The sequence below is a fragment of the Doryrhamphus excisus genome, chromosome 20 (genome assembly GCF_030265055.1).
Source record: "Doryrhamphus excisus isolate RoL2022-K1 chromosome 20, RoL_Dexc_1.0, whole genome shotgun sequence".
Taxonomy (NCBI): Eukaryota; Metazoa; Chordata; class Actinopteri; order Syngnathiformes; family Syngnathidae; genus Doryrhamphus; species Doryrhamphus excisus.
The window spans coordinates 8,055,145-8,069,459 of NC_080485.1; the positions used below are offsets into that span (position 1 = coordinate 8,055,145).

The 14,315-nt window shown below is 38.2% G+C and overlaps 1 protein-coding gene across 2 annotated transcripts in view; it reads left to right on the forward strand.

Moving 5' to 3' along the window:
• The window catches only part of macrod2 (mono-ADP ribosylhydrolase 2), a 437,400-nt gene that overhangs the window by 302,606 nt on the left and 120,479 nt on the right, over window positions 1-14,315 (forward strand). For both annotated transcript variants that reach the window (XM_058058340.1, XM_058058339.1), the window contains exon 7: window positions 963-993. In XM_058058340.1, the coding sequence (XP_057914323.1) occupies window positions 963-993 (31 nt within the window). The remainder of the gene's footprint in view (window positions 1-962; window positions 994-14,315) is intronic.

Below are 14,315 nucleotides of genomic sequence, written 5' to 3' on the forward strand. Positions count from 1 at the left end.
GTATATATGCCAATATGCCAACAAATATAACTTTGGTGCTTAATTTATTTGACTGGTTGTCATTCACATTTTTAGCATTTTAAAAGTGGTGTATTTTATACTGTATGTTTGTCTGCACACTTTCAGTACACTGTGACACAAAATGTCAGAAAGGCAGTTTATGTTCTTGGGAATAATTTCAAGAAGCACAAACCATGACATACAAAATTATTTTTATTTTTCCCATTTTTGCTGTGTTGAAAAGAGTATGACCATAATTACTAATATAATGACAAATCATTCAAAATTATCTGGGGTGAAACCATCGTTCTAAATTGTTTGTTTGAAAAGAACAAGCCATAGATGGTTTTGCTGACTATTATATTGTATATTCAGAGTGCTAGTATACAGTATTAGTGCTTTTAATATTAATCCATTAGTGAGCTGCTCGTGACATTTTATTTATTAATGGTTTGGTCACACCCTTTGATGAATGCAGGAACCAAAGCACCAGTTCAGCTGCTTTTCAGGACAAATGGAACCTTTTGGAGGGGGAAAAAAATCCTTTCTCTTTACTGTTTATTAATATACTTAAAAAGATAAATGTGAAATAGGGACGCTCAGAGCAAGGCCTATGTATCATAATATATTTGCCGACACAAGTAAAGAATAATGGTACTATTTTAAGCTATAAAGCCATGCTTGAATAATATGTCTGCTGCAAAGTGCTCCAAACCAGGAACTATTACAATGTGGTGACTTTATTGGAAGGCAGACACAAATAAGCTTCTCCAGTTTAGCTTATGAGAAAATATTTATATTCAATAAATTTGCCCTCTTTCTATTTCTGCCTTTCTGGATGAGTGTGTGCAAAAGATGTCGAAAATAGATGTTTTCTTTGATTTGGGGATTTATCATTGTTGTTGTTCATGCTTGCTGACTGTGAATCTTTTGACCGTCATTTCTTTGTCTTGTCCCCACAGGCCTTCCCATGTATATCCACAGGGATCTACGGTAAGATTACCATTATTTGGCTTTTTTTTTTTTAAGAATTCACATTGAATGTAAGTGGCCAGTGGCACATTTTGAAAATATGATTTAACAATACAACTGAATACAACAACACAGAAATGAAAACAATCAGCAGTGATTTTATAGGAAATAAGTCAAAATAGAAAAATGTTGTAATCTCACGAGAAAAAGTCATCATTTTAGTTTGAAAAACAAACAAAACAACAAATAAAGTTTTAATTTGTCGAAAATTAGGTTGTGGAAAAAAGGTTATATTGCTCTATTTTCATAAACAGGGTGTGGCCAGTGCACTTTACAATTTTTGTGAATGCGGCGCACTGCGTGGCGCACCCACACCCTCCCACCGGTGCAAGTGGCAAAGCGGGAGGAGAGAAGACATGAGAGGGTTTAACACAACCGAGTGTAATCTTAGCCAATCAAATGAACGCCCCTCAATGCCTTTAAATGTGCAGGGTCCACCAGACTGCACATGAGAGGCTAAAATGCGCCTCACCACATGGACCATCGTGGGGGACACATGTCCCACCCCAATCTTGGCACAGCTCAGACTACCAAAACAGCAAAAATAAGAAAAAAAGAGCAAAGGCAGCTTAATAATGTGTATAACTTTTTTGCGTATCTCCATGTGTTTGTTGGCTCACAAAATATCAAAGTGGCCCCTGCATCCTTTCATTTTCCAGTATGTGGCCCTCGGTGGAAAATGTTTGGACACCCCTGCCTTTGAGCATGTTACCCATTGACAGTAGCCTTGAATCAGGCTAACAGAATACCTCATGGGACCAGCTGGCCTCAAATGAACCGTGCAGGCACCGAACCGCTGTGCTCATTAAACAAAGTCACTTTGCAAATATGCCAAACTTGTTGACATAAACAGGCTTTGAAGTTATCATAGAAAAAGGTGCTAGATGCAGGGAAACTCAGCAGATTCATGAAGCAGGATGACAAGTGAGAAGTAAATCTGGTTTTGTTCATTTTGGTTGAGTTTTTGCACATGCCTATCTTGCAATAAGCAATGCACTTAAGTTGTAATTCACATGTTAATGTAATTTCCTTATTGTGACAATAGTTTCTAAACAAAGTGCTTTCCATAACAGGAACCCTTGCATTATATGAATAATTTAAAACTACCAAGATGCCAATTTTCTATTTAAATTTTAAATAAAGTCAGTGTATACGTGAGGAACTATTAAACAGGATCTGGGACCTGTAATTGCGAGCACAGTTGTCTCACAAGAGTTTCTATGTGATTTGATCACTCTTTATTAGCAGCAGATTATGTACCTATGGTGCAAACACTGTTCCCTCAAGCTATTCTTCCATACATTAACAGCAGCGGCAACACTCCAGTGAGCAACAGTTTCACAAACACCAAAAACAAAATGAGACTTCCTCGGCCTTGCAAGTCATATAAAAAAAAAACCCTGAAAGGGTTTTACGTCTCCATCAACACCAATAGAAAAAGATGGACTGTCCTTCATAAGGTGATGAGACCATGCTCTGTGTTTTTTAGAGATATTAATCGTGCTGTGGGTACTGTCCCACATACCGCCTCGCTTAGGCATCACTTTGGTCATCATTTTTTTTTTTAGATGTCTTACGGTCTTTGGATTTAAGAGAAATTGACCATAAAATTTGACAGTCTGCATTTGTACATTTAAACTAATACGTTTGTGTCTTTTTCAAGAAACAGTTTTTCTACAGGTCACAATAAGTAGTTTAAAAGGGACCTCCATCCATCAAATCTATTTTCTATGCCGCTTATCCTCACTAAGTTTGCAGGTCTTAGGGCAAGAGGAGGGGTACACCCTGGACTGGCCGTTAAAGGAGACCGATGATACTAATTTTCAAACCTTTGTGCCTTTGTGGACTCCTACTCATTATGGTAATTGTAATGGTTTTATTTAATTTGAACATGCATCAGATTACAATTGATCAGTTCACAGTTCCACATGTCCAAAAGGAGTAGGAAGAAGCAAAGCTTATTAAATCCTACCCCTCCTTCTGGTACTTTTACAATCAGTAACTGTTACATTTGTTCACTTCCTGCTTTCCTAATATACTTTAAGTTTTTTTTTTAAGTAATTTTTATTTTTTATTATAACCCGAACAGAAAGCTTTCTAGATCTTCCAGACTCTGCACCTCTTCTTGCAGTGTTTCCATTGATTTCCTGCCTATTTACTACCCAAACTGTAACTGTATGTAATTTACCCCGCGCCTTGCATGCCTCCCGCCAAGCCCACTTCGCCGTGACTGGTCACACTCCCAAGCCCTCCCCAGGACTCCCAGACAGCAGCTGAACCGCTTTTGTTCGATTACTTACACAAAATAAGCACAGTTACACACTGTCTGGTGTATAGTTTTAACAACAATTGAGCTGCGCATTGAAGCGTTTAAACCCTACATTACTCACCTCCGGCAAAGACTGTCTCCTTTCTGTTATAGCAGTGGTGTTGCGAAAGTCGTGCTTCAAATGCACAATGTGGTTGGCAGTATGAAAATTATCCCGTTACTTTGCTACAAAGGGAAACTTATGCATGACAAGGTTTACACTCATCTCCAATGTCCTTTTCTGACTCCTATTCTTTGCTAAACACGATATCACACGCTGTTGTTTTGCTCACGTGGGTTCTGCATGATGAACACAAGTGTTGCTGTGTTGGCTCGGGCAGTAGAATGGACTGCTTGTATCAGAGTGCCAATATTGGAGATTTTAGATGCAGCCTGATATAATACGATACTGTTTTTGCTGGTATCAGGCCAAGATATTCAGCTAACATCAATTGATGTCAAAGTTGAAAAAATTTTGTTCTAATATTACAGCTTGAGGCAATGTAGAATATCCCAACTGTGTCAGATTTAGTGGCACATATTGAAGTGGCCCAAATATATCTGTAATTAATTCCATATGTTTTTACAGGTACTGGTAGTGTATTGATTTATGCTACTGCATTTTGTGCTGTCTGTGGCGGTTTGATTTCTGGCCAGTGCCTCAGCATTCCGCACACTGAAGCTCCCAAGTGGCGGATCTAAACCCGGATAAATGGGAGGATTGCATCAGCAACGGTGTAAAAAGTAAGCCAAACAAATCATGCGAGTGACTCGCTATGGCGATCCCTGATGGCAGAAGCTGAATAGACAACCGCCACCATATGTTTTTTCTGGTTCGCAATCCCAGAAAACAGTCACATGTTGCTCACTTGGCTTTTTAAAGCGGTGTGATTGACTATATTTTGGCCACTGTTGAGGCCAACATGTTTTTGAATCATATGTCTAATTTAGGAAAAAAAATGTCAATTTGCAGGCTGAGATAAGGACTTGATCATTTTAGTTGCTGTGCTTCTACCTTCTTCCCCAGCATGGATTACTCTCTGGAGGGTTTTACAATCTGATCTGTGATCAGATACTTTCCACAATGCAGCGAGTAGTGTTTCGGATTGCTGAGGAAAACCTGGAGATCTTCCTCCATCTCAAATATGTTGTTGTCATATATATATATATATATATATATATATATATATATATATATATATATATATATATATATATATATATATATATATATATATATATATATATATATATATATATATATATATATATATATATATATATATATATATATATATATATATATATATATATATATATATATATATAGTTAAGAAATATATATAATATATAGTATAATAATATATAATATAGTATATAATAATATATATATAGTATTTTCTTAACATAGTTTCTTAATATAGTTAAGAAAATACTATATATATAGTAGACAATATCAATTATTATGCATAATTAGGTAGAAAAAAATAAAACATAAAATAAAAAAGTAAAAAAATAAACATGAAACAAATAAATATATATACATATATATACACCATATTTTCCGGACTATAAGTCACACTTTTTTCATAGGTTGGCTGCTCCTGCAACTTATACTCCAGAGCGATTTATAAATGAAAAAAACAGTTTGTTACATAAACACTGGACACCTTTTCTGTTCATGTTTATTTTGTGCTATATATATATATATATATATATATATATATATATATATATATATATATATATATATATATATATATATATATATATATATATATATATATATATATATATATATATATATATATATATATATATATATATATATATATATATATATATATATATATATATATATATATATATCATTAACTTAAATTTCCCATCAAAATATTCTGAACACTGAGCATTCATTCATTCATTCATTCATTTTCTACCGCTTTTCCTCACGAGGTATTAAAAATGTCCTTTTGAATAAGACTGTGAGTACAAGCAGTTAGTATGCGCAGTACTGGTAAGCTATGCAAATCACAGCTTCTTAAGCAGCTCTCGGTGAATGAGCATCATTTTAAAAAATCTGTGCGCCTGAGGTACAACTTTTCAAAAGCGTACAGAAACAAAAATTCACATGTTCACAAGCTCATGTAAATGTATTATGTAGTAGGCAGCTGATCAGACACCATATTCTATGCTGGCATTTTCTAAATCTTTAAACTAAGACATCTGTTTTCGATCCTACCGGCCTATCCCTCGCAGTATGCTGGAGCCTATCCCAGCTGACTTTGGGTGAGAGGCACGGTACACCCTAGACCAGGGGTGGGCAAACTTTTTGACTCGCGGGCCGCATTGATATAACAAAATATCCGGGGGGGGGGGGGGGCAGACTATATATTTTACACGTAACAGTCCACCTGGTATTATTGTATCTGTAAAATTGTCATTCAATCTGCTATTATTTATTATTTTATATTTATATTTAAATATTTTAAAAATAATAAAATATTATAATAATTAAAATAAAATTAAAATAATAATAATAATAATTATATTATTATTATGTAAAATATGCAAATATAACAATATTATTATATATAATTAATATAATAATTAGCATTAATATAATAAATATAAAAATCATAATAGTTATAATAATAATATAATAATTATTGTTTTAATTTTTATTATTATTATGTGCTTGTGTCTCTTTTTTCAGGAGCACTTTGCTCAGACCATGACAAACAACGAAATTGATACAACCATCAAAAGGTTGGCTCAGGCCATGATGCCAGGTTGTATGTTGAGTTTCAATTAAATACTTTTAAAAGATTGGGCGGGCCGTATTCAAACACTTGGCGGGCCGGATGTGGCCCCCGGGCCGTAGTTTGCCCACCCCTGCCCTAGACTGATTGCCAGGGGTGAGAAAACCCATGCACACACAGGGACAACATGCAAACTCCACCCACCCTCCTATCTCCTGACTGTGTGACCAACATACTAACCACATCTGTTTAGTTGTTGGTAGCACTAAGCCCTAAACAAATGCAGTAAAACACAGTGGCAGATTAACACATGCATGCTCTCCCCAGTGCTTGCATGGTTTTTTTCTGGGTACCCTGGTTTCTTCCCACAGTCCAACAACATGGAGGTTAGTTAATTGGAGACTGTAGTTAGCTCATGTGTCTATATATGCGCTGTGATTTACTGGAGGCTACTCCATGCGTAGCCCACGTCTTGTCCAAAGTCAGCTCACCCGTGACCCTGAACAGGATAAACACTTGAATATTAATACATTTGGTGACGGCTGTTTTGTTCATGTACAGGGTGATATAAAAGAATGGAAGTGATTACATGCAGGCCGATTTTCAAAGTGGCTGTGGCCTTTTGTTGTTAAACAGCTGTGTTGGAGCACAACAGAGACATTCATATAGGGAGGGGGGGAGGTTCATTGTTGTTACTGTATGCGGCTGACGAGGGCACAGCTTATTGCAGTTCACTGTGTTTATTGTGGTGTCGAGTGCTGCACTGCCGGTGGGGGCCCGTCATTGCACCCTGCCAGAAGCCCCTTACTTCAAAGTGTGAGGCTGTGGCGAGCCAAGCCTGCTGCTGAGGGGAGGTATTAAAGCCTCTTCAATAAATAAACAGCTTAGCACTTCCCATAACTGCATCTCCACAGAACAATGCAGCTGATTAAAGCTGAAGATCCGAACACAGCAGAGGGCAAATAGAGGATGGATTTCCAAAAAAGAATGGCATTGTAGCATATTGTATTTCTGTGCTCCTCGCCATGCGTTCTCCCTGTGCTGCCAGACTCAGAAAAAGACTCTACTCTTTTTCTGGCACGCTTTTGGCAGTTTTTGTGCACTTTAGATAACCTTTATGGACAATTTTATATTCCAGAATTCTAAACTAAAATGTGAAAGTTACATCATTGCAATGTCTCTTATTACTTGAGTTTGAAGTGCAAGGCTGAAGATTATGTCTTCAATGGGTTTAGTTATATTTGTGTATGTTAGTAGCACAACCCTGTCAAAACTACTGTCATGGCTTAAATTTTGTTCTGCAGTAACTATGCACCTTCAGTATTTTATTGTAGGAAATCATTTTATGCTTCTGTAATTTTTATGGGCACTACAATTGAACACAAAATTTAAGTTAGTTCCAAAACTTTTTTCCATAATAAATCACTGGTCGTGTTGCACAGTGGTCGAGTGGTTAGGCGCACACCTCACGGCTAGGAGACCCGAGTTCAATCCCACCCTCGGCCATCTCTGTGTGGGGTTTGCATGTTCTCCCCGTGCATGCGTGGGTTTTCTCCCGGGTACTCCGGTTTCCTCCCACATTCCAAAAACATGCTAGGTTAATTGGCGACTCCAAATTGTCTATAGGTATGAATGTGAGTGTGAATGGTTGTTTGTCTATATGTGCCCTGTGATTGGCTGGCGACCAGTCCAGGGTGTACCCTGCCTCTTGCCCGAAGACAGCTGGGATAGGCTCCAGCACCCCCGCGACCCTCATGAGGATCATGGTCATTATTGTGGCTAATGCAGTGTCACTCAAAATTATTTAATATTTTAATGTTGTAAGATGTCACTATTTTCAATGCATTTTGCAAATAGATTTTATTTAAAATGGGGACTGAAATAATTTTGAGTCTAACTGTTATACCACCAGGAAGTAGTCAATCTCCGTTCTGGTTTGTTGTGAGTACCATTGTTCTTTCTGCTACATTTATTTGCTATTTCATTTCAACCATTTTATTTCAGTATAAATATGAAAAGATAAAAAAAAAAGTTCATCACTGTGTGGAGTTTGTATGTTATCCCCGTGCTTGTGTGGGTTTTTGTCTGGTACTCCTGGGTCCGCCCATATTCCAGAAATATACATGTCAGGTTAACTGGAGATTCTAAATTGACCATTGCATTTGGTATGAATGTGAGTGTGAATGGTTGTTTGTCTATATGTGCCCTGTGATTGGTTGGCAACCAGTCCAGGGTGGACCCCGCCTCTGGCTGAAAAAAGTCAGCTGAGATAGACTCCTGAATTCCCCCATGAGCTTCGTGAGGACAAACGGCATAGAAAACGGATGGGTGATAATATAGAACAAAATGTATGTATGTATGTACAAAATCGGTATTTTTGAAGATTGGATAATATCGGCTTCTGGCACAAGATTGCGCCGATCCGGTTGCCGTATCGTGTTCATAGCAAAGGGCTACACAGTAACATGCTTTTGCATTAATGCGCCTCATAGCTGGTTGCCACTCGACTCCTGCCACCCGCATGAAGATGAAAATGCAACATTACCATGCAGACGTGTCCGGGGTGGACCGTAAGTGTTGGATATTAGGTTCCGTGGATACAGCAGTCGTCCCCCCTCATTGTGCCCAGGCGGCTATGTCATGTTTTGGGGAGCTTGCAAGGAAACCGTAGTACTAAATTACACAGAAGGCTTAGTGCTGTAGACTGGAACCAGAAGGGGATACAGTCTGAGCTATGAGTGAATATAACTATTGAGATATTGTTACATGTACTGAAGAAATGTACAGTAAACAACAAATAAACATTTACCGTATTAGCTTCCATTGTCATAAGTGAACAATGGCAATTGAAACACATACAGTATTTGTCAAAAAAAAGCTAATGCGAATTGACACTGTCTCTCGTGCCTCGAGATTCCAGAGGACTCAGTCACCACTGACAGATGATGGCAGAGCAGGAAGGTTGGGTGAAGCAGGGGGGCACAGGGGGTGCCTTCAATGCGTGGGAAGAAAAATGAGGGCTCACACTAGGCTGACAGTCTAATCCCTCAGTCAGGCCCATTAGCCACAACAGAATTTCGGTACGGATAGCGTGTTGGAAGTACCACCCGTAAACAAACTGGTACCCACTGTGGGCTATGGGGTCACCTAGCATGATAGAGGTTATTAAGTGTTACTCCTGTTTGCACATCCATCATCGCCATGTGACCTGTGTATAAATGGATTATTCCTCCAAGGTGGAGGCGCTTCTTAATGTCTCACAAGATTGGTGCCAAAAGTCGACTACCTATACTTAGAGAGGTCATTTTGTCTTTATTCATCCCATTCGCCTGTCTGCTCTCCTATACCATGTTTTTTTTATGTTTTTCCTTCCTTCTACAGTTCTTCTGTCTGCAATACCAGCAAAGTCACACAGAACGTATTTTAAAGACGTCCTGTGGATAATTTAGCCTTGGAGAGATCAGGGCATTGCTGCCTTGTAATGATTTGTTTAGGATGCATATGCTCAGATCAATATTAGAAGAACAATAAAGAAAAACTGATAGGATGCAAAAGCAAGGACATTGATAATATTCACATGACATATGCAACGGCACACTTGCATGTACTGCATAACCTCGTCAAAGCAGTGACACACCCTCAGTGCAGCAATCCTACTTGCTCCTCCAAGAAGAAATATCTCCCTATTTACTGCTCACTCTCCACCTTCGTGTGTTTCTGTGATAAATCTGCGGACTGTTGACAAAAGAGATACAGCACTGACTGGTTGCCTGTGGGAGATATGCGGGTGTAATCCACCCAAATTCTACTGGATTGTCCATGCTGCCATTCTCCTCTTCTGGTCAGATCAAAGGTGTAAAGCGCGAAAGATTCTTCCCTCCAAGCCAGCTGTCTTCATCCCTTTAGGATTAGGAAGCTTGGAGACATTTATGACACCTTATCTTTAAACTGTGATATCATGCTACTTGTTCGCCAGCGATGGCCAGGCAGGTCCCCTCCCTCTGGCAAAAGCAAGAGTTTAATACAGTGAGTTTAGTCTGGATTGGAAGAGCATTTAAAGCTATGTTTCCAAGTGAAACTGTTCAGTTTTCCATGTACAGTCAGTAGAGTGAATTCTAAAAGTATTTTTAAACTATTTTAAATATGTCTAAAGTACCACAATAATATATTTGTTGGCCTAAACTTAGCCTTGATGCTGTGATTTAGAAAACATACTATTCGTCAACTTTGTGTACCTGCAGCTTTAAAGGCAAACTGCACTTTTAGGTAGGTCACCTCTAACCAAGTATTTTTCAACTATTTTAAATATGTCTAAAGTACCACAATAATATATTTGAAGCCTGTTGGCCTAAACTTAGCCTTGATGCTGGGATTTAGAAAACATACTATTTGTCAACTTTGTGTACCTGCAGCTTTAAAGGAAAAATACACTTTTAGGTAGGTCACCTCTAACCAAGTATTTTTCAACTATTTTAAATATGTCTAAAGTACCACAATAATATATTTGTTGGCCTAAACTTAGCCTTGATGCTGGGATTTAGAAAACATACTATTCGTCAACTTTGTGTACCTGCAGCTTTAAAGGAAAACTGCACTTTTAGGTAGGTCACCTCTAACCAAGTATTTTTCAACTATTTTAAATATGTCTAAAGTACCACAATCATATATTTGAAGCCTGTTGGCCTAAACTTAGCCTTGATGCTGGGATTTAGAAAACATACTATTTGTCAACTTTGTGTACCTGCAGCTTTAAAGGAAAACTGCACTTTTAGGTAGGTCACTAATACTCGCAACGGGGCTATTGGATGGTTACCAAGTAATTCTTTGTTGACCAGTCAACAAACAGCAAAGTGCCACATACTACACCTAGTACACTAATAAAAGTGTGCTGAAATGTGAAGCAATATGTGTTGGATATTTTGGGATGCTTTACAAGGGAAGTGGGTCATTAGTGTGAAAAGTGTGTCCTCAATTAGAAGAAAATTATTATCTCAAAGTTGATTCTTCCCAAAACAACATCCCAAACTCAGATCAAAAGATGTTAGTATTTGAAAACTTTCTCAAGAATGAAGCATTTCTCATTACCATGGTTTTAAAATGAGGTGTTAATTTTAGCATATAGGACAAAGCTGGGCATCACCTCTGTGGAACATTTCCAAGAGAGGTCATCACTTCTGCCATAAAACCTGATCCCTTTCATCCTACACTATTTTGCTCACATAAAGTACGTCCAACTTTCTTTGTCTCCTTGTCCTTCTGTGGGATATAAAGTCGGTCATGGTCATAGCCTGGTGTTAGCACAGAATGGTAGCTCGGGGGTTGTTTGATCCCCACACATTGGCATCTGGAGTTCTTGGGGCAACCTCAACTGTCCTGACAGGGTGAGAACCCGTTTATCTTCCTTTTTCAGTTGACATCTTAACTGGCTTCAGGTAGTGCAGCCCTGACTGGCTTATCTTACAGATTTGTCTCTTATGACCGATTCAGATTCATTCATTCATTCATTTTCTACCGCTTATCCTCACAAGAGTCGCGGGGGTGCTGGAGCCTATGCCAGCTGTCTTCGGGTTTGAGGCGGGGTACACCCTGGACTGGTCGCCAGCCAATCACAGGGCACATATAGACAAACAACCATTCACACTCACATTCAATTTGGAGTCGCCAAATAACCTAGCATGTTTTTGGAATGTGGGAGGAAACCGGAGTACCCGGAGAAAACCCACGCATGCACGGGGAGAACATGCAAACTCCACACAGAGATGGCCGAGGGTGGAATTGAACCCTGGTCTCCTAGCTGTGAGGTCTGCACGCTAACCACTCTACCACCGTGCAGCCCCCGGTCCAGATTATCTACATTAATTTTAACATGAATTAAGTTGTGCAGCTGGTTTAATATTTATTTTATTTTTTAACTCAATCAAGCCATTTTGCCTAACCTCAAGTTTCAATGTAGGATTTGGTTTGTGATCCATTTTCTATGTCTGAGAAAAAATATTGGCAAAAATATATGCCTGTTTTTGCACCACATTCTCAGTTATTCTTCAAGCAAACAGTGCGCTTGTCAGTTTTGTTTCAGTTTTTGTTTGACCTTTTACAACAGGTTAATAGCTATAACTTGGGTTCAATTGTGTATTAGAAATATTATTTTACAGAACTTCCGAGAGTGTTTTCATGGTTTTTGTCTTTTGACAGTTGATTGTTTAGCAGACTCTGCAGCCTTTAGCAATGTGTTTCTCTATGGTTGCGACCTTGACCAATGCCAACTTAAGGAAAGGTTGAGAGTACCAGGTCTCCATTCTAACAGAGAATGCTCCAAGGGATGAATAAATAAGAAATATCAAGAAGAAGGGTAAGCCTTCGGATAGCTATATAAGAGCAAAGAAGGCATGGGGATGTTTCATTGCACATACTGTACATGCATCCTGCTTGATGGCTTACTTCCTTGCACTTTATCAGGTGGTGCAGTAGCACCTTCTCACTTCTTCTCACCAAAGAAAAAAAAAACACATGAGCTGTACAAGTTTGTTGTGAAAGTTCACTCAGTAGACGTTGGAAAGAGAGAGAGAGGTGCAACGCTGACAAAAAAATTCTTAAGGCATTTATTTTCTCCCATGCTCTAGTTCGATATAAACATTTGTTACATTTTTGTTGATTCTAGTAAGGATATTCTTCACCGTCGGAAAAAGAACAACATTGAATATGTAAACCGCGAGTGGGATTGCGTCAAATGAATAATCACTTGGACATTTCAGCTTTAACATCCAGAGCACACACAGTACTCATAAAGGTGTTGTACATCAAACAAAGGCTCGTGTCTGTGGGTTGCATCAGGGATTTGTGTATGGCTGTCTTTTTATGAACACAGATCCCACATGCACAAGGCTGTAAAAATATGAATATATATATGGATTCTTTTTTAATATTGGACGGAGACATTGGTGTACTTTCACTTAATAGAGAAAAATACACAGACCCCAATTAATTTGATATTTTTTGTCTAGAAATAATAAATGGTGTGAACATGCTGAGGTAAAGGTCAGGTTGTGCTAATATGACACTTTAGTTGTGGTCACTTCCCTCTATTTGACGCCACAGGATGTATTATGTAAACATTATGTTAGTAAATGTTGCCTTAGTTTCTCTTTTGTTAACAAAATCCACCTCCTTCATTGCACCCCCAACTCTACTTTGTGATGAAATAGAGGAACCCCTCCAGCGCAAATAATGTTGTACCACCTGAGTCCTCATCAGCGCCACTGCACGGCACATATCCCATCAGTACGCCTCACGAAGACAAATCTCCCTGCGTCGGCCATATTCCCAACCTAGGACAGAGCCGAGCCAAGCAGCACAGAGACCCTGGAGGGCCCACCATCACTGCACCTGACGCCAGCGCTCCACCTCCTGACAGATTGGCTTGCACTGAAACCTTCACACTCCACAGAGAGCCAAAGGAGAGTGAGAGAGGGCTGTTGAGGCGATGTAGGAGTAGAACTTATTCAATTGTTTTTTTTTTAACATTGCTGAACACCCTCTGGCCACAACTTTAGGTACATCTCGACAAAATGAGACCCAATACTAGAGCAGTGAAAAAAAAACTTCCATCAGGAATGTTCATTTATTTAAGTAGAAGTCTCAGATCACCACAAATGTTAGTGTGTTAATAGAATAGATTTTTTCACAAATCATTAATGTCTTTTTGACGTGCTCATTTTGAGGCATACCGTATACTGGAGCCTATCCCAGATGTCGCTGGGTATAGTTACAGTATTGTAATATAATAATATTTACTAATATGTACGAATATAAATACTAATATTTATTGATTTTTACGTGTTTTAAAAGAGAAAAAAAATTACATTGAGTTTGCAATTTTGATTAAATGTTTTATGACTTTAGCCCTGTGTTTAAGGTATTTAGGTATTATGTATTCATTTATACATTTCATGAAGGAAAGGTGCATTGAGGCAAATCCGGAATAATAATCGTTTCTGAATGTTCCTAAATAGGCTTTTTTTTTTTACTCACAGACATTTAGAATGTAAAACCAGTATCATAAATAAACAAATCTTATTTTGAGATGATGCTGTAATCAAAAAAATATATTTGTGTCAGTGTGAGAGGTCTCACTCGCTCGCATTTTGTATTTGCTGAACGTTTGTGGGTGAGTTTTACAGCTAATATGCTAATAATAATAATAAAGAAAAATAGTT